The sequence below is a fragment of the Pseudonaja textilis genome, chromosome 6 (genome assembly GCF_049901715.1).
Source record: "Pseudonaja textilis isolate UNSWEBS1 chromosome 6, rPseTex1.2, whole genome shotgun sequence".
Lineage (NCBI taxonomy): Eukaryota > Metazoa > Chordata > Lepidosauria > Squamata > Elapidae > Pseudonaja > Pseudonaja textilis.
In genome coordinates this window covers 6,205,826-6,233,677 of record NC_141995.1, presented here as the reverse complement: position 1 = coordinate 6,233,677, position 27,852 = coordinate 6,205,826, and the positions used below count along the sequence as shown (strand labels likewise).

At 57.1% G+C, this 27,852-nt stretch overlaps 3 protein-coding genes, 2 non-coding genes and 1 pseudogene across 5 annotated transcripts in view; 5 read left to right on the top strand and 1 right to left on the bottom strand.

The window, feature by feature from the left end:
• The window catches only part of DCTN1 (dynactin subunit 1), a 43,659-nt gene extending 36,792 nt beyond the window's left edge, over positions 1-6,867 (top strand). Inside the window, 16 exon segments of the mRNA XM_087935741.1 lie at positions 428-588; positions 689-857; positions 949-1,017; positions 1,202-1,264; positions 1,343-1,492; positions 1,600-1,761; positions 2,217-2,348; positions 2,573-2,701; positions 2,794-2,936; positions 4,153-4,316; positions 4,805-4,819; positions 5,208-5,341; positions 5,562-5,751; positions 5,852-5,928; positions 6,224-6,313; positions 6,414-6,867. Coding sequence (XP_087791867.1) covers positions 428-588; positions 689-857; positions 949-1,017; positions 1,202-1,264; positions 1,343-1,492; positions 1,600-1,761; positions 2,217-2,348; positions 2,573-2,701; positions 2,794-2,936; positions 4,153-4,316; positions 4,805-4,819; positions 5,208-5,341; positions 5,562-5,751; positions 5,852-5,928; positions 6,224-6,313; positions 6,414-6,551 — 1,986 coding nt within the window. The 3' untranslated portion in view covers positions 6,552-6,867.
• Positions 6,868-7,420: 553 nt separating this feature from the next.
• On the top strand, positions 7,421-7,519 carry LOC113447184 (U6 spliceosomal RNA; annotated as a pseudogene).
• A 1,856-nt stretch (positions 7,520-9,375) lies between these two features.
• Positions 9,376-15,880, top strand: NOP56 (NOP56 ribonucleoprotein). Its single transcript, XM_026717160.2, has 12 exons — positions 9,376-9,380; positions 10,297-10,621; positions 10,753-10,957; positions 11,040-11,201; positions 11,288-11,486; positions 11,842-12,029; positions 12,444-12,595; positions 13,094-13,194; positions 13,391-13,539; positions 13,821-13,942; positions 14,145-14,294; positions 15,264-15,880. The coding sequence occupies exons 1-12, from the start codon at positions 9,376-9,378 to the stop codon at positions 15,471-15,473; spliced, it is 1,968 nt and encodes a 655-aa protein (XP_026572945.2). The 3' UTR covers positions 15,474-15,880.
• Positions 11,616-11,753, top strand: LOC113447186 (small nucleolar RNA SNORA51). The gene has a single exon (XR_003375582.1). It is a non-coding gene; the product is annotated as a small nucleolar RNA SNORA51 (small nucleolar RNA).
• Positions 13,985-14,058, top strand: LOC113447185 (small nucleolar RNA SNORD57). The gene has a single exon (XR_003375581.1). It is a non-coding gene; the product is annotated as a small nucleolar RNA SNORD57 (small nucleolar RNA).
• A 3,192-nt stretch (positions 15,881-19,072) lies between the features above and the next one.
• IDH3B (isocitrate dehydrogenase (NAD(+)) 3 non-catalytic subunit beta) lies at positions 19,073-23,790 on the bottom strand. Its single transcript, XM_026717166.2, has 12 exons — positions 23,640-23,790; positions 23,504-23,557; positions 23,338-23,421; positions 23,109-23,229; positions 22,951-23,011; positions 22,723-22,855; positions 22,090-22,223; positions 21,367-21,469; positions 20,195-20,341; positions 19,973-20,067; positions 19,779-19,839; positions 19,073-19,588 (listed from the first exon to the last, which is right to left on the bottom strand). The coding sequence occupies exons 1-12, from the start codon at positions 23,688-23,690 to the stop codon at positions 19,499-19,501; spliced, it is 1,134 nt and encodes a 377-aa protein (XP_026572951.1). The 5' UTR covers positions 23,691-23,790; the 3' UTR covers positions 19,073-19,498.
• Between the last annotated feature and the right edge of the window lie 4,062 nt (positions 23,791-27,852).

Below are 27,852 nucleotides of genomic sequence, written 5' to 3'. Positions count from 1 at the left end.
TTTTGGCTGGTGGTGGTGGTGGTGGGGGGGGCTCATTGACTTTTAAAATTTGACAGACGGGCCGCCACCCGGTGTCGAAATGCCTGTCATTACAAGTCAAACTCAAATGAATGCAATCATTCAATCATTCACATCAAACCTGAATTCTGTACCAATCTTCGGCGGGCCGGATTAAAAAGACCAACGGGCCGGATGCGGCCCCCGGGCCGTAGTTTGCCCACCCCTGCCTTAAGCGAATGTCAGGCAGGCAGGCGGGTGAGCGAGCATCGGGCGGGAGGGCGACCGGGGCTGGGGTTGGGGGGGCGTGGCTAGCCAGAACTTACTACCGGTTCGGCGACCCACGCCAAATTCTTGCTCCCGGTTCGCCTGATCCAGTGTGAACCGGCTGAATCCAACCACCGCAGCAGCTCCTTCCTCTCTGAAACAGGCCGAGCTGATCAGCAGACAAGCGCAAGAGAAGTTTGAGCTGAGCGAGAACTGTGCCGAGAGAGCCGGTCTCCGGGGAGCACCGGGGGAGCAGCTGAGCTTCGCTGCTGGGCTGGTCTATTCTCTGCTCCTTCTGCAAGCCACGCTCCACAAATACGAACAGTGAGTGGGGGGGGGCATGGCCGGGCCTGGGGAGTCTTGGGGGAGGCCCGGGGCTTGGCCCAATGGCCTCCTCCCCTGACGCCCTGCCCTGCCCTCCCAGGGCCTTGAGTAAGTGCAGCGTGGAAGTCTACCGAAAAGTGGGCTTGCTCTATCCGGAGATGTGCGTGCACGAGAGGTCCCTGGACTTCCTGATTGAGCTGCTGCACAAGGACCAGCTGGACGAGACGGTCAACGTGGAGCCCTTGACCAAGGCCATCAAGTACTACCAGGTGCAGCCCGGGCGGGGTAGGGAGGGCGAGGCCAGGGCGAGGCGGGAGCGCAGCTCAGCAGAGCTGAGAAGGTCTTTCCTTCCCCTCTCAGCACCTGTACAGCATCCACCTGGCTGACCAGGCCGAGGACTGCACGGTGCAATTGGCTGACCACATCAAGGTGAGGGGAGCCAGGTTCCCGCGTGAGCCCCTGCAGGGAGGGCTGCTATATGGGAGGGGGAGGTGTCAGGCTTCTCTTCTCTTGGCTGACACCCCCACCCCACCCCCCGGGGGGGCAGAGAGAAGAGGGCTGCATGGTGGCGCTGGCTTCGCCCTGCTCTGAGCACGGCCGTCTTCCCTTGCAGTTCACGCAGAGTGCCTTGGACTGTATGGGCGTGGAGGTCTGCCGGCTGCGCTCCTTTCTCCAGGTAAGAGTCTTGCCTGACTCGACCGGCCAGTACCCCGGAGGGCCGAACCCGGCTGAGCCTCCCTCTCCTCTTCTGCAGACCGGACAGGAGGCCTCCGACTTCGCCATCCTCCTGAAGGACCTGGAGACTTCGTGCAGCGACATCCGCCAGTTCTGCAAGAAGATCAGGCGGCGCATGCCGGGCACCGAGGCTCCCGGCATCCCTGCAGCCCTGGGCTTTGGGCAACAGGTGAGCGGCCCGTCCAGCCTCCCCCACCCCAAACCGGTGGGGAGTAAGCCTCCCCTGCCTCCCTCTGCTGAGAACTTGACGCTGCGCTTTGCTTTTCGCTCTCCTAGGTCTCAGAGACCCTGCTGGACTGCCGCAAACACCTGACCTGGGTGGTGGCGGTGCTGCAGGAGGTGGCGGCTGCAGGGGCTCAGATGATCGCCCCCTTGACCGAGAACGAGGGCTTGCAGGCCGTGAAACTGGAGGACCTGGCCTTCAAGGCCAGTGAGCAGGTTAGCAGGAGCTGATCCAGGCTTGCCCCTCCCTTCCCTCCCCCCTCATCCGCTCAGTGGATTCATTCCAGTGCAGATGGGATAGGATCTCGGCTCCCCGGACAGGGCTGGAACCGATCGGTTTGCAGAGATGCGGCTGCAGGCCTTGGTTGCTTACTCGGGCCTGGGATCCTGAGCAGAATATCTGGCCGCGGGGGTGGGATTCCTGACCTCGTTTTGTACCTCTGAGAAGGGGGTGAGGGAAAGGGCTGCCAGCAGTTTGGAGTGGCCAAGGCCGCTTCGGTTCATGCCTCTTCTGCTGCTGCCATGGTCCTGGGAGGTGGGGCACTCATAAGAAAGGCCACGTTGTCCACGGTCCTCCAAAGCTTCCCGGGAAGTGGGCATGGCACCCTTCTCTCGTGGCTGCAGACCTTCCGGGAGGTCAGGCAAGGACTGAGTCCAAGATTCCTTCCCAGATCTATGGCGCGCAGGGCATCAGCCCTTACGAGTGCCTGCGCCAGTCCTGCAACATCCTCATCGCCACCATGAACAAGATGGCCACCGCCATGCAGGAGGGCGAATACGACGCAGACAAGCCCCAGACCAAGGTGAGCCCCACGCCGGCTGCCGAGCGTTTGCCGGCAGCTCCCGGCTGGCGCTAGGAATGGGCTGGGAGACGGGAGACGGAGCTCCGACGAGCCTGTCCGCATTTGCCTTCCCACTTAAGAGCTGCCCTTAGAGCTTGGAGAGGGAGGGTCACCGTTGGCAGCTCTGAGTTGGAGAGGTCATCTCCGGATCTCCTGAGTGAACGGCCGGTCCGTTCTTTTGGCAGCCCCCTCCTCCGGTTGAGCTGCGGGCAGCCGCGCTTCGGGCCGAGATCACGGACGCCGAGGGCCTGGGGCTCAAGCTGGAGGATCGAGAGACCGTCATCAAAGAGCTGAAGAAGTCTCTTAAAATCAAGGTACGCTTGGCCAGCCCGTCCGCCACCTCGGCCTGCGCCAGGGGAGCCTCATCCCCCTGGCCGCACGCCTATCTCTCCTCCCTGCCGTCCAGGGCGAGGAGCTCAGCGAAGCCAACGTGCGCCTCAGCCTCCTGGAGAAGAAGCTGGACAGCGCCTCCAAAGATGCTGACGAGCGGGTGGAGAAGATCCAGAGCAAGCTGAGCGACACCCAGGCGCTGCTGAAGAAGAAGGAGAAGTAAGCGAGGGGCCTCTGGAAGCTCGGGTGGGGCGGGGGCATCCATCCCTGAAGCATTTCAGACTTAACTGCCTAAAATGACCAATGGGAGGAGGGAGAACCCAGGAGACGGAAACCGAGGCCGACCTGAAGTAGCAATCAAGCGAGCAGATCTGTCCCCCCCCCCACCCAACATCCCAAGCCCTCCAGAGGCAGAGGTCTCCAACCGTGTCCACTTTAAGACTTGTGGACTTCAACTCCCAGAATTCCTCAGTTTCTTTCTCTGTCCGATGAGCACCGGGGGGTGGGGGGAGATCCCGCCTCTTTCCTCCGATGGCATCCTGGGCAGCATCTCTGGGTCAGAGGGCCTTTTCTCTGCAGTAGAGGTGAGGCAGCCTTCCAGGCAAAGGTCTCCAAACTTGGCCACTTTAAGACTTGTGGAATTCTGGGCGTTGAAGTGGCCCGAGGTTGAGGACCCCTCCTCCAGAGGCCACGCTCGGCGCCATCTTGGGGCTGTCACCAGGGAGGAATCTGGCCTGAGGGGGCTTCCAGATAAGCTGCTTTTTCGGGTTGGGCTCGGCAGACCAACCGCCTCCTCTAAAAAACTGGGCTGGGGTCTGGGTTGTGGCAGTGCATCCTGGGCCCCCTCCCAGTCCACACCTGGGGGCTCTAGATTGAGGACCCAGGAACCCTAAATCTGGGGGACTCTGCCACCTGGCAGTCCAATAATTCAAGCAGCTCAGGCGGTTGTGGGGGGTGTCGCTATGCAGCAGGGCAACTGGTGCACAACGACAGCCCCTCCCAGTCTGGGCAGCCCACTCTGCAAACAAGGCTGGAGCCCGGCCATCCAGCCGCACCCGGAGCCCTGCAGGCGCCTCACACTCCGTGTCCCTCAGCTCAGGCACCGGCTGCATCCCCAGCCTTCCCCTGGGGGGCAGGGAAACAGGGCAGGAGCGATTTGGGGATCTGTCCCTGCCACCCTTGTCCGTCACCTGGGAAGAAACCGTAAAAATTTAGAGTGTTAAGCTCCCCCACTCCCAAATCCCAGGGCCCGAGAGGCAGGGGGAGGCCCAGGGATCAGCCGGTCTTTCAAGCTCCCCCCTCCCAAATCCCAGGGCCCGAGAGGGCAGGGGGAGGCCCAGGGATCAGCCGGTCTTTCAAGCTCCCCCCTCCCAAATCCCAGGGCCCGAGAGGGCAGGGGGAGGCCCAGGGATCAGCCGGTCTCTTTCTCACGTAGGGAGTTTGAGGAGACGATGGACGCCCTGCAGGCGGACATCGACCAGCTGGAGTCGGAGAAGGGGGAACTGAAGCAGCGGCTCAACAACCAGCCCAAGCGCACCGAGGGCCTGCGTGGGGCGCCCCCCTCGGGCATCGCCTCGGTCATCTCCAGCATCGCAGGAGGTGGGTCCGGGGCAGCCTGATCCAGAGCCTCCTTGGGGCTGGGAAGCCAGCCGCTCAGGCCGGGGCGCCTTCCGTTGGCTGCTTGCTTGTTCAGGCCCCGGCATCAGGTGGGGGCGGGCAGGGGGCCACGGAGAAAGGGCAGTGCCGCTTCAGGGGGGCTTCTTGGGTGCCCTCGGAAGCCCTGCTGGACACGGAGCATCAGATGGAGGCCCTTTTGGACGAAGGCACACCCGTTTGGGACCGGTCCCGACTTCACCCGTGCTTAATGCCTCCACACAGCGCCAAGACAGGGGGCAGACTCCCCCACACACACACCCATTGCACAATAAACACTCCCCAGGCACAAAACAGGCTGTGAAAGGAGCTCCCGGCCGCCTCCCTCCCTCCCTCCCTCCCTCCCCTGCTGTCCCCTCTTCCTGCTTGTGGGGCCATTTCTGGGCTTTTCTCTAACGGTGCTCCTTCTGGTCTCTTTCATGCTTGGGCTGCAGAGGAACAGCAGAGAGGTACACGGGGCTGAGAGGGGGCAGGGCAAAGGCGGAGGGGGGGTGGCGAGGGGGCTTCCGGGTCAGGCTGTCAGGAGCCCTGCGAAACAACCTCCCCCCTGTCCCGGCCAGGGAGTTCAGTCTTATGAGCTGCCTCCGTCCCCTTGGCCAATGTTTTCCCCAGCCTGACCACCTGTCCTTGGGATCGGAGAAACCCGGGCTCTGAAGGGCAGCCCCCAATCTGGGAGACTCCCCTAGGAAGCGGGGGCCTAATACGGGCCGAGGGCGGTGTTTGGTCCCCCCCGAAGGCTCTCCCCTTGGCCGAGTCTCTTCCGGCAAGGCCCAGGCGGCCTCTGCCGGGAGGCCACCCCTGCTGACGGCCACCTCCGCCTGCCCGTCTCTCCTGCAGGTGTGGGTGCCAGCCAGGTGATGGCCGGGGGCTCCGGCCCCGTTCAGGTGAAGGACTCCCCTCTCCTGCTCCAGCAGATCGAGGCCATGCAGCTCTCCATCAAGCACCTGAAAAACGAGAATAACCGCCTGAAAGTGAGCAGCCCTGGGTGGCCCCCCGAGATGCCCGGAGCAAAAGCTTCCCCCCCAGGGTGGCCTTGGTTCTCCGGCCACCCACCCACCCCCCCGACTCTGACTCCCCTTCCCTTCCTTCGCCGTCTTCTCGGAAATGGTGGTGGGGGGAGGAGGAGGAGGACGGCCAAGTCGTCCCCTTGAGCTGCACCCAGACGTCCCTGCCCCCAACCTTGTTTCTCAGGGAGCCCAGATGAGGAGGGAGTTGGCCTCGCTGCCCCCCCTGCACGTCCCCAAGCTCTCGCTGCCCAAGGACAGGCAAGGGGAGGAGGTGGTGTCCAGCTCGCTGTATCACAAGACCAGCGAGCTGCTGGAGACCCTCTACCACATGAGTGCCAATGCCCAGGTGGTGGACGTAACACGGCGTAAGGCAGGTGCGCCACGGGGGCTGGGAGCAGCAGATGGGGTTGGGGGGTTGGGTGGGTGGGACTCTCCTCCTTCCTCTCTTTCAACGGTCTCCCCTCCCTCCTGCAGTGGGCAGTCCAGCAGCTCAGCTCCTGAAGCAGACCACCCGCCTGGCATCCCTGAGCGAAGACATCGAGAAGCTGAAGGTAGTGCCTGCCGTGGGGGTGTGGGGCGTGTGTGTATCTGTGGGTGCGGTTCTTCCTAAGGGGGTCTGGGAGAGAGGGTCACTTCTCGCTCTGCGGGAGGCCCCACCCACCCAATGCTTTAGATCAGAAGCCTCCAAACATGGCCACTTTTTAAGCCTTGTGGACTTCAGTGCCCAGCCTAGCTGGCTGAGGAATTCTGGGAGCTGAAGTCCACAAGGCTTCCTTGGAAGCCCCACCCCCAGTTTTAGGCCTTAGGCTGCTCCAGAGCGACCGCTGTGCTTCCCCTCTGCTCCAGGATGAAGTCAGGAAGGAGACGATCCTGCAGCACCCCGGGGCCAGCATCCCTACCGACTTCGGCACGTTCCCCTCCGTGCCTTTCCTGAAGGTGGGTTTCTCCTGCCAGGAAGAGAAGCGGTGGGGTGAGCTGCTGCCAGCCCTTCCAGCATTCCTCCACCCGCTCTTCTTCCTCTCCTCCCTCCCCCCAGGCCAAAGAGGAGGAGAAGGACAGCGCCATCTACGTGGGCCGCGTGACCTTCCCCTGCCAGCCGGGCCATGGGCAGCGGTACAAGCTGGTGCTGACACCAGAACAGCTGCACAAACTCCACAGCCGCCTGAACTCCTAGGAGAGCCGCCTGCCTCTGCGGTGCCCTGCCTGTACCCGCCCGCTGCCCCACCACGGCTCCCCTTCCCAGAGGCCAGAGGGGGAGTCGGTCTTCGTGGTGAGACGGGAGGGCGGCTTTGACGGAGAAGGGATGCTTCCTTGTGCCTTCTCTTCACGGCCTTCCTTTTCCTCTGCCGTTTCGGTTAAGGATCCCAAACGGGGGTCCCTGGGGGGAAGAGCCCAGGGATCCACAAGCACTACAAGAACGGGTCCTTACTTGCATGTTGACTTCCTTGGAGGAGATTGGAGGTGAATCAATAAAGCTCTCTGCAACCCAACCTGAGCCGTGGCTTCATTCAGGCGCTGGACTGCAGAGGCTCTCCCTCGCTCTCCCCCTTGGCTGCTTTGACTCCTCCAGGCCACAGCTGGGCCCTCTGGGGAAGGGGCCTTGGTAGGGGGCCGCTGCTCTGGAGGTCTGCTGGGGGTGGCAGCCCCCACATTTCATTCAGTAAAGCGTCTTGGTGCACCTGAAAACACAGCTGCAATTAACCCTGGCCAAGGGTGGCCTGGCCCAGTTTATGGCTTTGCTGAGGGTGGGGGCGGTACTTGCAAGGTCGTCTTTTTTTAAAAAAAAAAGTTTTATTGATTTTAACAACAAACAAAAACACATCAAACATAAAAGCATCATCCTCCTTCATAGATTTACAAACAGTGTATCGGTTGGTTTACCACTTTTTTTTGTGCATCCATTTCCTAGTCGCCATTATAGTTATATTACATAATAACTCATATTATCAATCAACAATTATATAACCTGATATCATTACTAGGCAATCATTTGACTATAATTTTGTTAATTCGCACTTTAACGAGATAGCTATAATTTAGCAAGTAGGTCTTCGGCAGCACACATACTAAAATTGGAACGATACAGAGAAGATTAGCGTGGCCCCTGCGCAAGTAGCTCTTCTTTATACACAACTGGTTTTGGGGAGGGGGGAGTTGTGTTGAACTGACCTCAAGCTGCTTTAGGGCCACTTCTTTATGCCAACCACAGAAGGCAGCCAGGCATTTTGCCATTCCTAAGCCCACCTCAATTCCAGCAAGAGCTGCTCCAAAGAGATGTCTTCCTATGTTGAATTTTTTGTGGGTGGGGGAGGAAATGGAGGCAGCCGGGCCCCAATTAAGGCTGCTGGAAACGGCTCTGTGGTCGCCCTCATTCCAGGGGCCCTCAAAGTCTCTCCAGGGTGAAGCCAGCGGCTCTTTTCAGCTGCTTTCTATACCACTGAGTGTATAAGCGCTTTTGGTGCCTGGCTGGCTGCCATTTGCCTTGGAGGGGAGGGGGCCCTTGTTCCTGAGTCACCGAGGCCCCCACCCAGGACCTGAATGGAGCTGTAGGTCCTGTACCCCAGGCCCACCCACCTCATTCCACTTTGCCTGGTTCCATCATCCAGCGCCAGGGTCAATTGGCTTTTCTGCATTGCTTACGCTGCCAAGACACAATGGTGTAGTAGCAGGAGTTATAATTTACCCTAAAAAAAAACCCCAACTGGTCACGTGGGTGTCAGGTTTTGCTACCATGATTGGAAAATAAACCACCAAGAAACCTTGCTTTTCGAAATGTTTTTATCTCCGCTGTAGTAATTGCGGCACTCACTGACCAGCATAATAATGCAGAAATAGTTAGGGCTTACCCCAGTGGTGGTATTCAGCCAGTTCTGACCGGTTCTGGAGAACCAGTAGCGGATATTTTGAGTAGTCCGGAGAACTGGCCTATCCCACCTCTGACTGGCCCCGCCAACCCCCATCTCTTCTCTGCCTCCCATCGAGTCCCAGCTGATCGGCTGGGTCTCCTTTGGTTGCCCTGCACAGGAGAACGGAGCTGGAAAGCAGGTTAGTGGGAATGCCTAAGCCACACCCACCAAGCCACGCCCATAGAACTGGTAGTAAAAAAACTTGAATCCCACCACTGCTTCAGGAGGAGCAGTTGGCTTTTGAAGCTTGGTCCCATATCTCACCTCTCAGCCGCTTTTGCTCAAAGCTTTGGAAGAGCAGAGGGAATCCCTTCATTCAGCACCCTGACTGGTCCACCTATGGAGCAAACCCTCACTGGACAGCAGGGCCAAGAACCGGATGCAGGACCCTAATCTGCACCCCAGACCCAACTGGCTTTTCTGGGCAGTTCCACCCCGCTGCCGGCTGTGGGGTTTGACCCCTGGATCTCCTTCCTGCGCATTGGCCAAGCTGGTGACCACCCATCCTGGAGATTCTCAGCCATCCAGGTCACGGTTGTCCCAGAGGTGCTTTTTTTGGGAGGGGCAACTGGACTTTCTTGGTTTTTTTCCTTCAAGATGTTTCGTTTCTCATCTAAGAAGCTTCTCGGAGCTGAAGCTCCGGGACTTGTGGGTGCTCCGTCACTGGTTTACAAGAACAGACAGATACGAGCCTCAGTGGAGCAGTGGTTAGATCAGGGGTCACCAACCTTTTGGACCACCAAACTCATCCTTTTAAATCCCACCCCGTTTTCCTACCGATCAATCGTTCTTTATTTGGGATTGCAGGATACCGTCTCCAGCTCCGTTTTCATTGGGGGGAAAGAGATTTTTGGCTTCATGCAAGGAAAGCAGCAGAAGTCTTTCTTTCACTCCCCCAGACTCTGCCAGAAATGAGTCTTTTGCCAGCGCAGCCTTGTGGAGCAGGATGCCTTGCAGGGTCCCAGAAAGACTCATTTCTGGCAGAGTTTGGGGGAAAAGAAAGACTTTTGCTGCTTTCCTTGCATGCAGCCAAAAGCAGAAGAAAGAAGCGGAAAGAAGCAGCCCGGTGGCCAGGCCAAGCGCTTGGGATGCATGGGGCAAGTTCCCCTCCTCCGCCCTTCCCCCCTCCCCTCACTACCTCATCTTGTTTGCAATGCAAGCGACGCAAGCCCTGTGTTCCCGTGGGCCATGTGGGCGGCACAGCCTTGTGTTCCCACACAACCTGGATTAGTTGCTTTGGGGTGTCGGGGGGTGACATTTCTCTGCGGACCACGAGTTGGCGACCACTGGGTTAGAGTGCAGCACCGCAGGCTACTTCTGCTAACTGCCAGCTGACTGCAATTTGAATCTCACAGGGCTCAAGGTTGACTCAGCCTTCGGTCCTTCCCAGGACAGTCCACTGAGGACCCAGATTGTTGGGGGCAGGAGGCTGACTCTGTGAACGGCTTAGAGAGGGGCTGTAAGGCACTATAAAGCAGTAAAGTGCTATTGCTATTTGCCTGAAAAGGGTGTTTTTTTTTTCCCCCTCCGAGCAGGAGGCTGGACTAGAAGACCTCCAAGGTCCCTTCCAACTCCTTTATTCTGTTAATAACTGAACAGCTGCTCTCTCTCAACCTGGGGTGGATGTGAAAATGCCCAGAGACCCAAACTGCCCTCCCTCCCTTTGCCTGGCTGGGCACCACTTGCAGGTGCAGAGACTGTGCCACGGGGGAGGGAGGAGGGGAGAGACACTCTGCACCTTCTCAGAAGCCCTTCAGCCACTGGAGCAACACTCCAGTGTCTCCTAGGCCAGGGGTCCTCAAACTTGGCCACTTTAAGACTTGTGGACTTCAACTCCCAGAATTCCTCAGCCAGCAAAGCTGGCTGAGGAATTCTGGGAGTTGAAGTCTGCAAGTCTTAAAGTGGCCAAGTTTGGAGGCCTCCGTCCTAGGCCGAGAATTCAGCCAGTGGCTCAAGTCTCTGCGCATCTATTGAGGCGTTCCCCCTGCGGCCTTTTCTCCCTCGCCCAAGCAGGACCGGGCCCTTCCGTCAAGATCAGGCTCCGCAGCGCCAGGAGGTTTTCCCAAGTACCCCCTCGCTCCCCGGGCTGATTCCCGAAAGGCCTCACGAGGCACGGGGTTTCCCGGCAGGAGCTGCCACCCCCCGCACCTCACCCCAGCGCGCGGAGGAGGCCGGCGTCCATTGGCCGGCGAAGCACCTTTGTCTCCGCCCACCCGCACCCCGGCTGGCTCAGCGCAGGCGCGCCCGAGACAGGCCGGAAGGGGCGGGCGGCCCGTCGGGGAGCGTTTCCGGCTGCGTGGGACGGGCGCGTGCGGCCTTTTCTTCGGCAGCCGCCATGGTGAGCGGAGGGTCGGAGGGAGGGAGGGCGGGCGGCGTGGCCGGGCCTAGCGGGTCTCTCCCCGACCCTTCCCTTTCCCTTCCCCGCTTCCAACGCCTGACTCTCCCCCCACCCTCCCCGGCGTCCCGCAGGTGCAGCTGCACGTGCTGTTCGAGCACGCGGCGGGCTACGCGCTGCTGGCGGTGCGGCCGACGGAGGAGGTGCAGCTGCTGCAGCCGCAGGTGGAGGAGAGCGCGCTGAGCCTGGGCCGCTTCCTGACCCTGGTGCGCCTCGAGGCCTTCTCGCCCTTCCGCTCCGCCCAGGCTGCGCTGGAGAACATGAACGCCGTCTCGGAGGGTGAGAGCGGTGGGCGGAGGGCTGGGCTGGGGCCGGGCGTGTGTGGGGATATTCCGCGCTTGACCGACTGCCCATCCCGCAGGGCTGCTGCACGAAGACCTGCGGCTGCTGCTGGAGACGAGCCTGCCGGCCAAGAAGAAGAAGGTCCTGCTGGGCGTGGGCGACCCCAAGATTGGCGCCGCCATCCAGGAGGAGCTGGGCTACCCGTGCCAGACGGGCGGCGTGGTGGCCGAGCTCTTGCGAGGTGAGCGGGTAGCGGACTGGGAGGGGGTCGCGCGGGGGAGGAAGGGCTGCATGGCCCGAGCTCTGACGCCCTTCTCTCCCCCGCAGGGATCCGCCTGCATTTCCACAGCCTGATCAAGGGCCTGACCGCCCAGGCGGCCTCCAAGGCCCAGCTCGGGCTCGGACACAGCTACTCCCGCGCCAAGGTGAAGTTCAACGTCAACCGGGTGGACAACATGATCATCCAGTCCATCAGCCTCCTGGACCAGCTGGACAAGGATATCAACACCTTCTCCATGCGGGTCAGGTGAGCCGGCTGCCCTCCCTTTGGAGGTTGTGGGGGTGTGTGTGTGTTTCTGCAGTGTGTCTGGCTGGACTTGAACCTGCCCTCCAGGCACCCTTGGTCCCTGTGGTTGTGGGGTAGGCTGGGCTTTCCTGCCTCCTTCAGCTTACCACAGGCAGCTGGGACCCCACCGCTGGCTGTATAGAAAGAGGAGGCACAGCAAAAGGCCCTCCGTGCACCCCAGTCGGGCCACCCCCGTGCCTGAGCTGTTTGGTTTGTGCGGGCACAGCCTTCCCTTGCGCAACAGGGGAGGAAAAGGCGGAGCCAGGAGTGGCTCCCTTTTGGTTCACGTGCTTTGTCTCTCTTTGTGGCGGCGCAGAGAGTGGTACGGCTATCACTTCCCAGAGCTGATCAAGATCGTGAGCGACAACTACACCTACTGCCGCTTGGCCAAGCTAATCGGGAATCGCAAGGAACTGAGCGAGGAGAGCCTGGAGGCCTTGGAGGAAGTTGTCATGGACTCTGCCAAGGCTCAAGCCATTCTGGATGCCTCCCGCTCCTCCATGGGTCAGTGGCAAGAGGGGGGAGGAGAGAAGGCTGGAGGTGGCATTTCACTGGGGCTTGTCAGAGGGAGGCCATTCCAGAATAAACCTTAGAAGAGTGGTCAGTAATTTACACGACCGTGTGGTTGGTCAGCATGTTGTGATACGAATTTTAAAGACTTTTTGCTGTGTGTAGAAAAGCATGCAGGTTGTCCTATAAAGGACTCAGTTGCCTGCCTATTTGAACACACACACCACACACACAGACCAAGAGTTAGAGTTCTCCGTGGCCATTTCCAACTTCAGCTGTAATATAAGTCACAGTCCTGGGTCCTTCTTGGCAGGCCATGTGCTACATCCCGGCTAAAAGACCAGACGACAGTTGCTTGCTCCCGGTCAGGGCCCTTATCCCCTCTCCCCAATGCTGGGTTCCCTACAGGAATGGACATCTCGCCCATTGACCTCATCAACATCGAGAGCTTCTCCAGCCGAGTCATCTCCCTCTCCGAGTATCGCAAAGGTTTGCAGGAGTATCTCCGCTCCAAAATGAACCAGGTGGCTCCCAGCCTCTCGGCCTTAATTGGAGAAGTGGTGAGTGGTTTGGGGGCCTTTGGGCTTGTAAGTAAGGGGTGAATGGGGCAGTTTTCGTGTACCTACGTTGTGTGGAGTGGGCTGCTCTGGCCGCAGACATGATGTGCATTTGAATCTGTCAATCCACTGAATCTCAGTGCTGAAACTTATAAATACTGATCTGGGCCAGGGCTGAGGCAGGCTGCTCCTTGGGGTTGGATGAAGACAGGCAGGCAGAAGGAACAAGCCTCACTTCTGCTCCCAGCCCAGGCTGGCTGGACAGAAGGGAGAAGGGGGTTATTTGGGGGTTTAGGATACAGAAGGCTTGGGGAGTGGGTGGGCAGAGCGGTGGCTGCAGTTCTTTTTGATTGGCTGTTTGCCTCTGCACTCGCAGGTTTTTTCATATTGCTTTGATCAAGAGTTTAATTTTTTGTAGCCAGCCACTTAGATTGACTAGTGCAAGATGGGCACTAGCAAATTGCGCTAAAGAAATAAATCTACGGTCTGTACCCTGCACAGGTGGGGGCTCGTCTCATCTCCCATGCAGGCAGCTTGACCAACCTGGCCAAGTACCCAGCCTCGACAGTTCAGATCCTGGGGGCAGAGAAGGCCCTCTTCAGGTAATCCGCTGGGTGGGCCGGCGCACAGCCTGCCCCCCCCCCAAAGCATTTGAGCTTAACAGGGACCCAGAACTGCTGCTGGCCAGGCCCCTCCTGGCCTGCAGCCAGACCCCTCCCTCCCTCCCTCCCTCCTCCCATGGGGATGGCCAACCTGGTGCCAAGGAGGTTGTCTGCATGGTTGTCTCCTGCCCTGCAGGGCCCTGAAGACCCGGGGAAACACCCCCAAGTACGGCCTGATATTTCACTCCACCTTCATTGGGCGAGCAGCGGCCAAGAACAAAGGGCGCATCTCTCGCTACCTGGCCAACAAGTGCACCATCGCCTCTCGCATCGACTGCTTCTCAGGTGGGCTGCAGGAGCTTCCAGAGCCCGCCCACCCCCTCGCCTTCTCCCCTTGGCTAGAGAGGGGAAGGGAGCCAGGACGGGTGCAACCCACCAAGAAGCTTTCTGCCTTGGCCATGATGGTTACATTTTTCGTCATCAGCATTTCGCGCACCGAGCGAATGTTGACATCAGAAATATCTGAGCCGAGGCAGCAGCTGGAGGGAATTCCCAGTGGCGGCACTTCCGGATATACTGTGAGCAGCTTTAGCTCAGTCGGCCGTTCTTCTCTCTTCCCTTTCCAGAAGTGCCAACCTCTGTCTTTGGGGACAAGCTGCGGGAACAAGTGGAGGAGCGCCTGGCCTTCTATGAAACCGGGGAGGTTCCTCGCAAGAACCTGGAGGTCATGAAGGAGGCTGTGGAGGAGGTGAGGGCCGTGGGGGGCATGCGGGGGGTGGACTTGCGCTGTTGGGAGTGATGAAAACTCAAGAGCCTGACCAACCTTATGCGTGGAGGCCAAAGCTGATTTAATGAGCCTGATCCAACCAAGCGCCCTTCGCACAATGCTGAGGGCCTTCCTGGCGAGGGTGGTGGAGCCCAGCCCCAGTGACCGTCCTCTCGCTCCACAGGCTTCGGAAGTAGCAGCTGCCATCAAAAGGAAGCTGGAGAAAAAGCAAAAGAAGAAACTGAAGCAGGAGAAGAAGCGCCTGGAGGCTTTGGCGGCGGCTGCAGAAGCAGCCGAGATGCAGAACTCCTCGCTCCTGGAGTCTCCCGAACAGGTGGGGAGGATCTTAGTTTGCTTGATTGTCGTTGCGCCTCGTAGAAGGAAATCACAACGCCGTCTTTAGTGCACGTCATGACCACGAAAACAAACATAAACACACAAACCTTCACCCTCCACACATGGAACTGAAAACCCCCAATACTGCACTATACAGCAGAATTCAACAGAGCTCCTGCCCTGGGATAAAAGCTGTTTTCAGCCTATTTGCCCTCGTTTTTATTATTATCCTGTACCGTCTGCCAGATAGTTCAAAAAAAGGGGGTGCCCAGGATGAGATGGATCTTTGAGAATGTTTTGAACTTTCTTAAAGCAGCAGGAGCTATAAAGCTCTTCCAAAGAGGGGAGAGGGCAACCCATGATCCTCTGGGCAATGACGTTAACCCTCTGGAGTGCTGTCCTATCTGCCCCTGTGCAATTGGCAAACCATACAGAGGTGCAGTAAATTAAGATACTCTATGGTGCAGCGGTAGAAGGTCACCAGCAGTTTTTCATCCAGTTGTTTCCTGAGAAGTCTCAGGTTGTATAATCTCTGCTGGCCCCTTTTGACCAGGGCTGCAAGGTGAGCACCTCAGGTCAGGTCCTCTTTTAGGGTAACATCCAGAAACTTAAAACCAGCCACTTGCTCCACTCAGTCTCCATTGATAAGCCAGGGCTGGATGTCTGATCTGTTCCTTCTATAGTCCACTATCAGCTCCTTGGTCTTATTGATGTTGAGGACCAAGTTATTGTCTCCACACTATGAAAGCAACCGGTCCACCTCATAGGCAGACTCATCCCCCTCCCGAGATGACTCCCACCACTCCTGGTTGCAGCTTGCGAGTGCTGCCAGCGTTGAAGAGGCCCAGGGGAGCCAGCCTCCTCCTCCTCTGGGAAGGCCGTCCCAAAAGCTACAAAATCAGTGTTTTGTAGTGTGGTGGTTGTGGTGAGTGTGAGGCTGCACTGAGGTTGCCTTCCTTTTTCACAGGAGAACGAGGGGAAGGCCAAGAGGAAGAAAAGGAAGTCCCAAGAGGTGGAGCCAGAACCCACCAACAACGGCCTGGGAGACGAAGAAGCGCCTTTGCCCAAGAAGAAGAAGCACCGGCAGCCTCCGGTGGTAGCGGTGGCAGAGGAGTCCCCAGCCCCCCAGGGGAAGAAGACGAAGAAGAAAGCCAGGGTGGAAGAGGACAACAACTAGAGCACACAGGGAATCCAGCCGATGCAAAGTCCGTCCAATTTCGCTTCTTCAAGCAAAGCTTTGGGGTATTTTTTTCCCCACAACCCAGAACTTTTAAAGCAACGAGACGGCAGCCCACTGGGCATCTCTGACGTGTGGAAGGAAGGCTGCTCTGAGGGAGACCAGACAAGGCAGCTATGGACGGCCAGGCTTCTCCCCAAAGGCAGACAGGAATGCTCTGGGCTTCTGGCAGAGGGAGGAGGAGGAGGAGAAGCGGGTCGGGCCGAGACCGCCCACGAGGTCCCTGCGCTTGTCCCATCAGTGGGGATATGGGGCTCTAGCAGGAGCGCCTGCTGCAGGACTGGAAACCCAAATGGTCTTTAACTCACGTGATGTAGTAATAAAATGCGCTACTTTTTTGTACAGCATTTCCCTTCCATGGGCTCTTTGGGGACGGGGCACCAGAAGGGAACGTCGGCTTTCTCAGGCAGCCCTAATTTGGGATCCGGGGAGGGAGGGCTGAGCTGGTAGCTTTCGGCTCACCCGAAATGGCTGCCCCAAGAACCAGAAGTGCTGCTCCGTTGAGCCAAAAGGGGTGGCCGACTCGACACCTCCCGACCCTTGCCCGGAAGAACAAGATGGTGGAAGCCGTTTGCTCCTTCTCTCCCCACCCTTTTTCTCAGCCGCGGTTGGTCTTGGCTTCTGCGCCTCAGCAAATACTAGGCTGCGGGTTGTGGCAGCTTGCACAGCCCTGGGCAGCGCGGTGCTGCATCACTCCAGAAAACTCCCTGCCCCCCCCCCGCCTTTTTGTGCCAAGATGCTCCTGCTTGCGGTCAGCCCCAGGCGTGGCATCGTTTCTCTCTCGTTTTTTACTCCCAGCAGCTGCACAGGCGATCTTTTCACAAGAGAGCCAGTGGCTCCTTTTTATTACATGCAATAAATTATACCATAAATTAGGAAGAAATAAAGGAAGAAAAAGCCAAGCAGCCGGAACTGCCACGGCGAGCAAGAATCCCCTTTCATTCCGCCAGAGCTGCAATCACGGCGTGGGTGAAGTCGTCGGACGTGGCGTAGCCCCCCATGTCTGCCCGTCCGCACCTGCCAAGATAAAAAAAAAGCACAGGTGCAGGAAACCCCTGGGCTGATCCGCTCCGGCGTTCCCATCGCGGCGGTTCAGTTGCCGTAAACTTTTCTGTGCCTCGGAGGCCTTGCCAAAGATTGGGAGGCTGCCATTGGCGGAGCAGGGACCGGCCTCTGAGCATGGAGAGCAACGGGACCCTGAAGGGGTCTTCCCACAGCCGGGGAGGGGGTGGGGGAGCTGCCCAAATCTCAGCTGAGAAAAATACCTCCCGCTTTCAAAGGGGACTCCAGGAGGAGGTGGGGCTGGAAATGGCTTTGCTCCCACACCGGCCTTTTCAAAGCAGAGCCATCCTGTGCGATGCACGTTGCAAGCCCCTTTTTATGAGCTGGTCAAGGCAGCCTGAAGGCGGTTGGGAGATGGGAGGCGCCTGGTCGAGCCCCCCCTCTGGGAAAACTCCCCAAGCAGAGTGGGAGGGCACCCGGGGGCTGCCAGTAACCTCAGGGGCTGGCAAAGGCTAACATGGGGCAACTTTAGAATGACAAGAATTGGAAGGGATCTTGGAGGTCATCTACTCCAACCCCCTGCTCGAGCAGGAGTCAATATTCTAAATACTAGCCTCAAACTCCCAGCCTCCTGATTGTGAGGGAAGAGCTCCACCTCTAGGCCACTGGAGCTGCTTCAGGTTTACGAAGAAGCCAGTGCCCCACAGACCCATCAGCCTTGCCCAGAATGGATAAAAGATATTTGGGTGGGGTGGGAGGAGAGAAGAGACAGGCACCTGTCAAAACCACCTGCTGTTTCCATTACAGCTAGTCCTCAACTTACAACTGAGTCACCTTTCCAATGGTGACCTACCTGGGGGGGGGGAGGGGGGGATATTTCTTTTGAAATTCCGATGGGTTGACACACACACACAGTTCCAGGCGCTGGGCAACCCAGCTGCAATTGTGGCCGTGACAACTTTTCTTGCCTGGCCGACTTCCAGTGAGGAACAAACAGCACAAGCGGCCCAGAGCCGACCCAAGGGCCGCTTAACGGCAGCAGTTGCTTTGTGGCCACCCTGAATAAGCTTCCGAAATTGGGTCGGTCCCAGGAGGGCTGTCGTGGCTTGCAACCATAACAGGGAGACACACCACCCCCCCTCCACGGCAGCTCTTAACTCAAGGACTCCCTTTAGTGGCCAATCTAGCCCACATGTGACACCCAGAGCCGCTTCTGCCTTCAAATGAGGCAGCGTCGTTTCTGCTAGCATTTCTCACCCTGGGCGGATTCTCCGCCTGCTGCCCACCTTGGCCGTCCAAAGCACCAAGGCCCCTTGCAAGCCGCCTCTTCCTTCCCTATTAGGCCCCTCAGCGTATGCGGCATCCTCCCTGTGCCTTACCAGTGGCCCCCAACCTTTTTTGTGCCACGGCCCGGTACCAGCATCACAAAATGATCCATGGCCCGGTACCGGCATCAGCGCGCATGGCAAGGCAAGCCGAGCGACCGGCCAGCCAGCCGTCCCCCGCTTCTCCCCGCCACCTTCAACTCCTCCTTTGTACCTGTGTCGATGGGCTTCGCGACGGCTTCGGGACGGTCGCTCGGCTCGCCTTGCCATGCGTGCTGAAAGAATCCCCGCGCCTTAGTTTTGTTGGAAGCCGCCACCCCTCGATGAAACTAAGGCGCGAGGATTCCTTCAGCACCCAAACGCCGCTTTCTACCCGGAAAAGCTCACCGGAAACATTTTTCCATCAAAACAAGATGGCGGTGCCCAGCAAACCGGCGGCCCGGTAGAAATTGTTCCACGGACCGGTACCGGTCCAGGGACAGGTGGTTGGGGACCCCTGCCTTAAAGCAGAGGGGTCTCCATCCTTGGCAACTTGAAGCCTTGGTGGACTTCGGCTTTGCTGGCTGGGGAATTCTGGGAGTTGAAGTCCCCCAAGGCTTAAAGTTGTCAAGGTTGGAGACCCCCCTGCCTTAAAGGAGCCACTCCTTCCCTTGGCACAGCCAAGAGACACCCCAGGGGAGGGGAGCTTAGGGGAAACCATGCCAGATGTTTTGCCGGAGACCAACAGAAGCTCCAGGAGTCCCCTGTCTCTGTTTTCCACCTCGGCTTCCCATCGCAGATGGCAAGGGGAGATAGATCTTCCTCCGGCTTCTTGAGAATAAATCTAATAATTTTAAGTGGCTCAGCTCTGCCAAGTTCCAGAAGGCAATGAAAGAGGAGATCGCCAGCCACGCCGTGGACACGGGGCTCCTCCAAGGCAGACCACGGGAGGAGCTGGGGGGGGGGAAAGGCTGGGAGAGGCTTTCGGTGGCTCCTCTGCCACTTGGGGGAAGCCTCTTTTCCGGTCCAGAGATGATGGGGCTAATGGAGGGGTTGCTTTGGGGGTGGGTTAGAGTGCAGCCCCCCCCACCAAAGACAGGGGGGAACGGTGGCTGCTCAGGGGATCCAGGCCGGTTCTCTCCGTCACAAACCCTCCAGCCTGGATCCTTCTGGGAGCCTCATGGCAGCTGCCACGAACCGGCTAATGCAGACAAGCCGGAAGGAGAACCGGCTAAAAAAAAAAAAACCCTTTTATTCAGGAAACGGAGTGGAGTCCTAGGTTACACGTCACACCCACAAGCCCCCAGCACCCCCAACAAGCCCTGGAAGACTCTTCCCCAAAGTCCTGCTGCTTTTCCGGACTTTCCCACGAGGCCCATGCTCCCCAGCCAGCTCTTCCTGGAGGCACTTTCCCTTTGACACACCCTTCCCGCCACGGAGGCCAGCTTCCAAGGGGGCACCCCAGAGCACCAGGCCCCAGGCAGGCCCTTCCTTTCCCCCACCCCTGCCCCAGTCTCTTCCAGCTGGAGACGACCAGACCTCCGGAGGGCCTGGAGGGGTCAAGGGGCAGGAGGAGGAGGAGGAGGAGGAGGAAGGTGCTTTCTTCTCCCTTCTTGGGGAGGGGCCAGGGCTGCAGGGGGTGTGTGTGTGGGGGGCCAGCTAGATGCCATAGTGGGGATGCAGGTGGTCAATGACAGACTTGATGAAGTCCGAGGTGGTGGAATAACCGCCCATGTCCTGTGTCCGCACCTACAGGGGAGGGAGAGAAACAGCCATCACAGACGGGACAGGAGCAGGACGCCAGAAGCACCCGGGCAGCCCAGGCAGGCCTTCCGCCCGCAGCGGTCAACCTGGCCAGGAGAAACCGCTCCAGCCTGCCTCCAGATGCCCTGGGACCCACCCCAACTCCGCCCCCTCCCTCTTTTCCCAGGCCTCTCACCTTGCCCATTTTGATCACCTTCTTCACCGCGTCTGAAATCATGGCCGAGTGGTGCTCCAGGCTGGTCGGGAGAGAGAGAGGAGGGGATGCAATCTCAGCAAGGGGTGGAGGGGGGGGAAGGACAGCAGGGATGGGCAGGGAGCAGCCTCTGGGACGCCCGACTCAAGCCCAGCGGCCCTGGCGTGGGCACCTACTTCAGATGGCGCAGCATGTTGGCCGAGGACAGCAGCATGGCCGTGGGGTTGGCAATGTTCCTTCCGACCGCCTGGGCAAAGGGGTGACGGGCGCCCTGCAAAAGCAGCCGAAAGGTCCCTGCAGAGGCCGCCTCCTCCTCCTCTTCCTCCTGAACCCCCCGCTGGCCCTGGCCATCCCGCCCCCCCAGGGAGGGGAAGGGGCAGGCCCAGCCTGGTCCTCACCATCTCGAACACAGCGAAGTCGGCGCTGTAGCTCTCCCCTGGGACCACGCCAGCCCCTCCCACCAGGCCGGCTGCCAGGTTGTCGATGATGTTGCCGTACAAGTTGGGCATGACCAAGACGTCAAACTGGTAAGGGTTCTGCACCAGCTGGAAGACACACCCACATATCCCTCAGGCTCCAGAGCCTGCCTGGGCCCAATCAGGCCAGGGGCATCCCCACCTGGGCAGAGCTCTCCCCTGAGGGGCCGTTGGAGAAGAGGAGGGGGGGCTCCGCTCTGAAGCCCCTGGAAGAAGTCCAGCTCCCTTCCTCCCTCTCCCACCCACCCCTAGGAAGCATCTTAACAACAAAGCCCCCCTGGGCTCCCCAAAGGCCTGCGTGCCACAGCAATTCAGTTTTTTGTCAGTTTCCAATCTCTCCTTTGCAGGGAGGATCCAATCCGGTTACCCATGTTGCTCAGCCACAGCCCGGGCGTGGCCTCCAAAGAGCAGCCCCCAGGAAGCTGTGGCCTTGTCGCCAGCCCAGGATGCTGTGTGCTGGGTATCCAAGGAAAGGGGCCCCACCCCAATCCTGGACTTCCACGGTCTTCAGGCCCTCCCTAAGCAGCCCCATTGGGGGAGGGGGCTAAAGGATGGATCTGCAGTGGCTGCTTAAAAGGCCTGAGAAGGCCCCACATGTGGGGAAATGGGGGGGCAGCTGACCAATTGGGGGCCTGGATTTGTTCTTTTCTTCTGCAAGAACCAAAAACGCCGTTTCCTTCTTTCTGAAAAATTATCTGGGCTCCCTTCACATAAAATTAAAGAGTTGGGACTCCGGCCCTTTGCCAAAGCCTCTCAGAGAAGGGGCTCCTCTGCTTCTGCTCAAAGCCCCAACTAACTAGGGCTAATATTGAGCCAGGATGATAAGCCACCGTTGCTGAGTCTGCAGAGACCCCGTTCTGACTTCCAGATCCAACCGGAGCAAGAAGGGCTGGCACCCAAACCACAAATTATCCAATGTAATTTGGGATTCTAAACAGACTGTCTTATATTCCGCCCCGCCCCCCCCAACTGCTGGCAGCTGCCCAGGTTGGCCTCTGTGGAAGAGGTCCTGGCCTCGCTGGTGCAGGCACCCTGCAGAGCCCCTCCCTCCCAGGCCCCCTCCCTCAGCCAGGCCTGAAGCGGGGCAGCCCTACCTGCATGCAGCAGTTGTCGATGATCATGGTGTCAAAGGTGATCTTGGGGTACAGCTCGGCCACCTCCTCGCAGCAGCGGAGGAAGAGCCCATCCCCCAGCTTCCTGGAAGGACCACGGACGAGAGGGACAAGTTCTCACAATGACCTGGATGGCCTGTAGAGCCAGGTGTGCTCCATGAGACGGCCAAGCCTTCTCTCCCTCCCCGCCACCTCCAGGCAAGAATGACCCAGCCGCAGCCTGAATCAAAGGGGCTGAAGAGTCCCAGAGCACAGCGGCTTCTTGGCAAGCAGCAGAATCAGAAGGAATCGGAAGGCCTTGGAAGCTGCCGCGGTGGCTCTCCTGGGCAGCAGCATGGACACAAATGGTCCTAGAAAGGACCATGAAGGGCAGCTTCTGACCACCTCGTGCCCCATGGTTGGTGCTTCTTCCCAGGCCCAAAATTAAGCAGATGGAACAAGGCCTGTCCAACTTTCCAAGGCCTTTCTGTACCAAGGTAAAGGAAGAGAAAGGGGGGGGCTTCATCCAGTCCACCCCAACTTCTTCAATCACAACACACATTTTTGTTTTTTAACATATAGTGGCCTACAGCAGGTTCTTGGGCTTGTGTCAATTTTGCTGCAAAGCAGGTGCTTCCATTGGCTCCCCAAAGCTCCGAAGAGGTCATAGGAAGATCCTCACCCCTCACTCCACCCCGACCCACCGAGGGAGGGAGGCTTACTCACATGATATTGGCCTTGTGCACAGCAGTGACCTTGTTTCTCCCCTTCTTGGTGGCAAAATCAAAGGCAAATTTGGCAATGCGCTGAGATTTGGCCCGCGTGATGATCTTCAGGCATTCGATGACCCCCTTTGCACTCTGAACACAGAAAGAAGCACAAGCTGTCCGACTCGCTTCGGCTGGCCATTAAAAGGAGCAAAGCTCAACCGCTCCAGAGAGCCACATTTTGGATCAGGAGTCTGCTTTCCCTCCAACTGCAGCGTGGCCCAGAAGAAAAACCCAGGGAAGGCTTTGCTCGGTACTGCATTCTGGGAGTTGAAGTCCACAAGTCTTAAACTTGCCAAGTTTGGATACCCTTGGTTTAAAGCCTGAAGCAAAGCCCTCCTGCTCACCTGCAGATCTGAAAGGACACTCCCAGGTTTCCCTTCAGCCTATGGCAGGTGTTAAGCTGGTTGACGTTTACCCTGCTGGAAAACTGACCTGACACCCCCTCGCCCTGCACCCAATCTATAGGTCCTCAGTGGTCCCTTTGGGCTGCTGCAGCCACACTCCAGGTTCACTGGAGATGCCCCCCCACCCGCCACCCCGCTTTGGAAGCCCAGTAACTGCTGCTAGTCAGAGGGACCATGACGCTCACCTCGTGCTCCAGGGAGCTGTACTCGCCCTCCGTCTGCTCACGGATGATGACCAGGTCCAGGTTGTTGTGCCGGGTTTTATAGCCAGGCAGGCTGCTCACGTGGACCACGTTGGCAAAGAGGTCGAGCTTGCGCCTGCAAGGAGGAGACGGGGTGGGAGGGTTCCATCCTGCATCCCTCCTGCTGACCCCCCCACCCCAACCAAAGGGCTGCAGGAGGTGGAAACATACCTGAGCCTCATGTCATAGGAGGCCAGCTCCCCTTTGTACTCCATGGGGGTGTGGATCTTCCCTGCAAGGCCGAGAGAGCCCAGGCAGTGAGGGGGCTGGAGGGCAGCGAGCTCCCAGCCCCCTACCCCCCTCCTGGGGGTCCCGGGCAGAAGCCTCACCGATAAGGGCCACCTTGCTCTTCTGCATGGACTCCAGCACCTGGTCCAGGATCTCCTCCGAGGCCAGGTTCTGCACCTCGCTCAGGTGGTGCTCGTCGAACTGCACCGGCACGCCCGCCACCTGCACGGGACAGCCGGTGACGGAGGGGAGGGGGTGAGTTTGACCCCGCGACCCCCCAATCCTGCCTCGCCCCTTCACACACACACACACACACACACACACGCTCACCTTGAAGACCTCCTTGACGGAGTGCATCAGCTCCGGGCCCACGCCGTCCCCCGGCAGCAGCGTCACCGGGAAAGCGCCGTCCGCCTGCAACGGGAGCGGGAGGGTCGGAAGGGCTCCCCGCGAGAACCCCTCCTCTTCCCCCCCCCCGCCCCGACGGGAGCCTCACCTGCGCCGGCTTCTGCAGAAGCGCCGCCGAGCTCGAGAGGCCCCGCAGGAACCGCTGCAAGACAGGGAGGGCCGAGTGAGCCGCCGCCCCCGCCCCCCGCCCCCCCACCCCGGCACAGCGAGACCCGTCCGCTCACCCCGCCGGCGGAGGCCGCCCGGACGCCCTTCAGCGCTCCCGCCAGCGCCATCGCAGTCCCGGTAGTTCTCCGGGCACCGTAGGGGAAGAGCGGCGTCCGGTGTTCCGGTTACGCGACCGGAAGGGGCTGGCTCTCAGCTTCCACGGGCGGCTGTTCTGATTGGCCCTTGCCGGTCTCACAGCCCCACCCTGCACCTTCAGTGGGCACTGGATGGTGGGGGGGATGCGGCACTTCCGGGCTTCAGTGCACTCGGAGGAGGAGGGGCCAAACCCAGATTTATTTGTGTTTTTAAGAGGGAGGACTTCAACTCCCAGAATCCCCAGCGGTTTCTGAGCTGCAGAGGGCTGACTTATTTATCTATTTTATTTTTATTTAGTTTGTCAAGCATGTATGAGAAAACAAGTCTAAGTATGAACATAACCTATAAACATATAAGTATAAACAGGTTTAAGTATATACATAACAAAGTACGAGTACGAATAAATGGGAATAGTAGGACAGGGACGGTAGGCATGCTGGTACGCTTGTGAATGCCCCCTTACAGACCTCTTAGGAATGGAGTGAGGTCCATGGGAGATGATTTTCTTCTTCTTCTTTCTTCTTCTCCTTCTCCTTCTCCTTCTCCTCCTCCTCCTCTTCCTCTTCCTCTTCCTTCCCTATTACCAATGTCATTCCACACAGAAGGAAAAGTCAAGATGTGGAACCAGAAAATGCCAGCACTGTAGGACAGAGACGGTACACACCCTGGTGCGCTTATGCACGCCCCCTTACAGGCCTCTTAGGAATGGAGTGAGGTCCATGGGAGACAGTTTAAGATTAAAGTTTTGGGGGTTTGAGGATGTAACAACAGAATCAGGTAGTGACTTCAACTCCCAGAATCCCCAGCGGCTTCTGAGCTGGTCTCGGCTGCAGAGAGCTGACTTGGATGTGGTCAGACTGCAAGGGTCGTCTGGATGCAGTTACGGTAAATAAACACAATAATAAACAATAAATAAACCGTGAATAAAGCTCAGCTTTAGGGTGTTGCAATTAAGCTCTCACGAGCCCCCCATTTTAGCCCTACAGGGACATTTTGACTCAGAAAATGAAAATATTCCTCCAGTGACTGGGGAGAAGGCAAAGGCCTCGTCTCGGCCTGGGCTTTTCTGGAAAGCCCCTTTCCTGGCACTGTGGCTGCCGGCCAGGCGCCACTTGGGCAGGGGTGGCCTTTGCTGCAGTTACTCCTGTGGCCAGCTAGGCTTTCGCTTCCACCCAGGGACGCCACCTAACCCTGAAGTTGCAAGCTGTGGAGGAGCAGTGGGGCGGCAGGGGCACCCTCGGCCTCGGGGTGAGGGGCCGGTCGGGGGGGCTCAGTGCTACTTTAAGGTGCTCTGTCCGGTTCATCTGTCCCTATGCAGACTATTTCCATTTCTACAGCAGCTCACTCCAGCCAGGTTGCTGGTGGTCATCCAGCCTCCATCCAGGGACAACTTTTGCAAAGCAACTTTTAGGAAACGACCAGTTTGCCCAAATGGCTGCAGCCTTCTCACCCAGAACCTTCTGGAACAGGGGGTCTCCAACCTTGGCAACTTTAAGACCTGTGGACTTCAACTCCCAGAATTCTCCCAGCTGGCTGAGGAATTCTGGGAGTTGAAGTTCACAGGTCTTAAAGCTGCCAAGGTTGGAGACCCCTGTTCTGGAACACTAAAACATTCCATCCAGAAATGGAAGCTGCCAAAGAAGTTGACGGCTGGGAAACAGATTTATTGATGTGGCTCCTTCCTTCCGCAGGTGGAGAGGCCCAAGGTCAACACATCTCCCTCCCCCCAGTTCCCATTAGCAGCCCTGGGGGTGCTAATGAGCTGAGCCTGAAGAGGTGTTAATGGGTGGAGAGAGGTGAAGGAGAAGCGGTGCCTTCCCATTGGACAGGCTGCCTGGGAGACAGGGGCTTGAGGATCTTTGGGTCTTTGCTCCACATACACATACACACACACCTAGGAAAAAGCTGGCCTGTCTTCCTATTTGAAGGAAGCGCCTCTCCTTGGCCAGAGGAAAGGTGGCAGCCCCGTTCCGCCTCAGCAATGGAGCCCTCACTCAACAGGGCCAGTGAGGTCTCTCCGGGAGGCTCCACAGGAGGCCCAGAGAGCAGGTTGTGCTGGGCTCTACCAGCCCATGCAGGCCCTTTGCACAGCCAAAGGCCGATAGTACCATGCTGTTCCCAAGCAGCTTCCTGCACCTCTCCATCCTTGCTGAATTCGGGAAAGGCTGGCCTGATGTGGTTGAAGAAGAAGAAATAATCCCCAGGCTGTAGACCAGATTGTGAGGTTTAATCTCCCCGGCCAGAAAAGGTAATGCAGTTGTATGTCGGTCAGGTCTTCGAGAGGACTCAAGCAAGAGTCCCCAAACTTGGCAACTTTAAGACTTGTGGACTTCAACTCCCAGAATTCTCCAGCCAGCATAGCTAGCTGGAGAATTCTGGGAGTTGAAGTCCACAAGTCTTAAAGTTGCCACGTTTGGAGGCCTCTGGTCTAAAGGAAGACTGAGAAGAGGGCTGTGGCAGCAGGAAAGTCGTTCCCGCTCGAGCAAAGAGAACAGCTCCCCTTGGGACCCAGACTGAACCAGGCAGCTGGCACAGCATGTCAAAAGAGCAGTCTTGTTGCCCACCCACCCCACTCAAACTCCTGGGAAGGAGGTCATCCAAGAAAGCCAGTTGCTAGCAGATTGAGACCTGAGCCCAGAAAAAGCCTTTCTTTGCAAACCTGTGGACTGTGGACTTTCATTGCTGACCTGTGGAATTAATTCCTGCAAAACGTGTTGATGGTCACTGAAAGAGATCCGTCAGCGGAGGACTCCGCCTTGGGCTCTCTATTTTAGTGCATTTTAAAGGCAGTTGGCTGGGTGGGGAATTCTGGGAGTTGAAGTCCACAAGTCTTAACGTTCAGAAGTAGCTTATGCATCATTCAGCCTACCCCCAGATGGGCTTTCAATCTGAGAAATGATGATTATGATGATGCCACTTCCTGGCTGTCCTGCATCTCATTAAGCCAGTCTCCCATAAGACTAATGGCTGCCTTTGTACCTAGCACAGAGGGGTGCCATAGTTGTTGTTTTTAGTTTACTTTATTGTCACTACAACAAAATTAAATGCCATCTTCAGTGTACATCATGACTATGAAAATAAACACAAACACACATCCTTCACACTCCACACATTGAATTGAAAACCCCTGGTATTGCATTAATATTGCACTATACATTAGAATTACAGTAGAATTACTGCCCTGGGATAGAAGCTGTTTTTCAGCCTATTTGTCCTTGTTTTTATTATTCTGTACCATCTCCCAGATGGTAATATTTTTTTAAAAAAAGGGTGCCCAGGATGATATGGATCTTTGAGGATGTTTTGAACTTTCTTTCTTTTTAAAAAAAGTTTTTATTGGTTTTTAAAAACAAACATAAACAAACAGAACATAAAAACGTCAAGCCATCTTCCATATGTATACATACAGTGTGCCAGTTGGTTTACAAATTGTTTGTGCTTCCATTTCGTAGTCTTCAATTACAATTACATTGCATATAATCTCGTATTTTCAATCAAAAATTAAATACCTTAGTATCATTATTAGTCAATCATTTAACTATACTTTTATTCATTCATGTTTTACAAGATAATCATAATTTACTTAGTTTGTTTTATAACAGTTCATATTATCATCCCAAATCTATCCTAAAATCATTTTGTAGATATAATAAGAAATAAGTACATCTTTATATATTTATTATTTTCTAAAAGTCTACATATTTCATTACTGTATTTTATTGTCTAACCATTTATAGAACAGATTCCCAATTTTATAAAATTGTTTATCCTCTTGTTCTCTCATTTCAAATGTCAATCTACTCATTTCAGCACATTCCAAGATTTTCTTAATGATTTCCTCCTGTGATGGTGTTTTCTCATTTTTCCAGTTTTTGGCAAATACAATCCTAGTCGCTGTTAATACATTTACAATCAGATATTTCAAGTCTTTACTATATATTTCAGGTAAAATTCCCAATAAAAATAACTCTGGTTTCAAGTCTATATGTTTTTTTGTCATTTTTCCCAACCATGTGTGGATTTTAGTCAAGTATTTTTTAGCATCCGCACAAATCCACCACATATGGTAATATGAGCCAGGTGTCTGATGACATTTCCAACTTTTTTCGGATTTATTCTTGAACATTCTTGCTA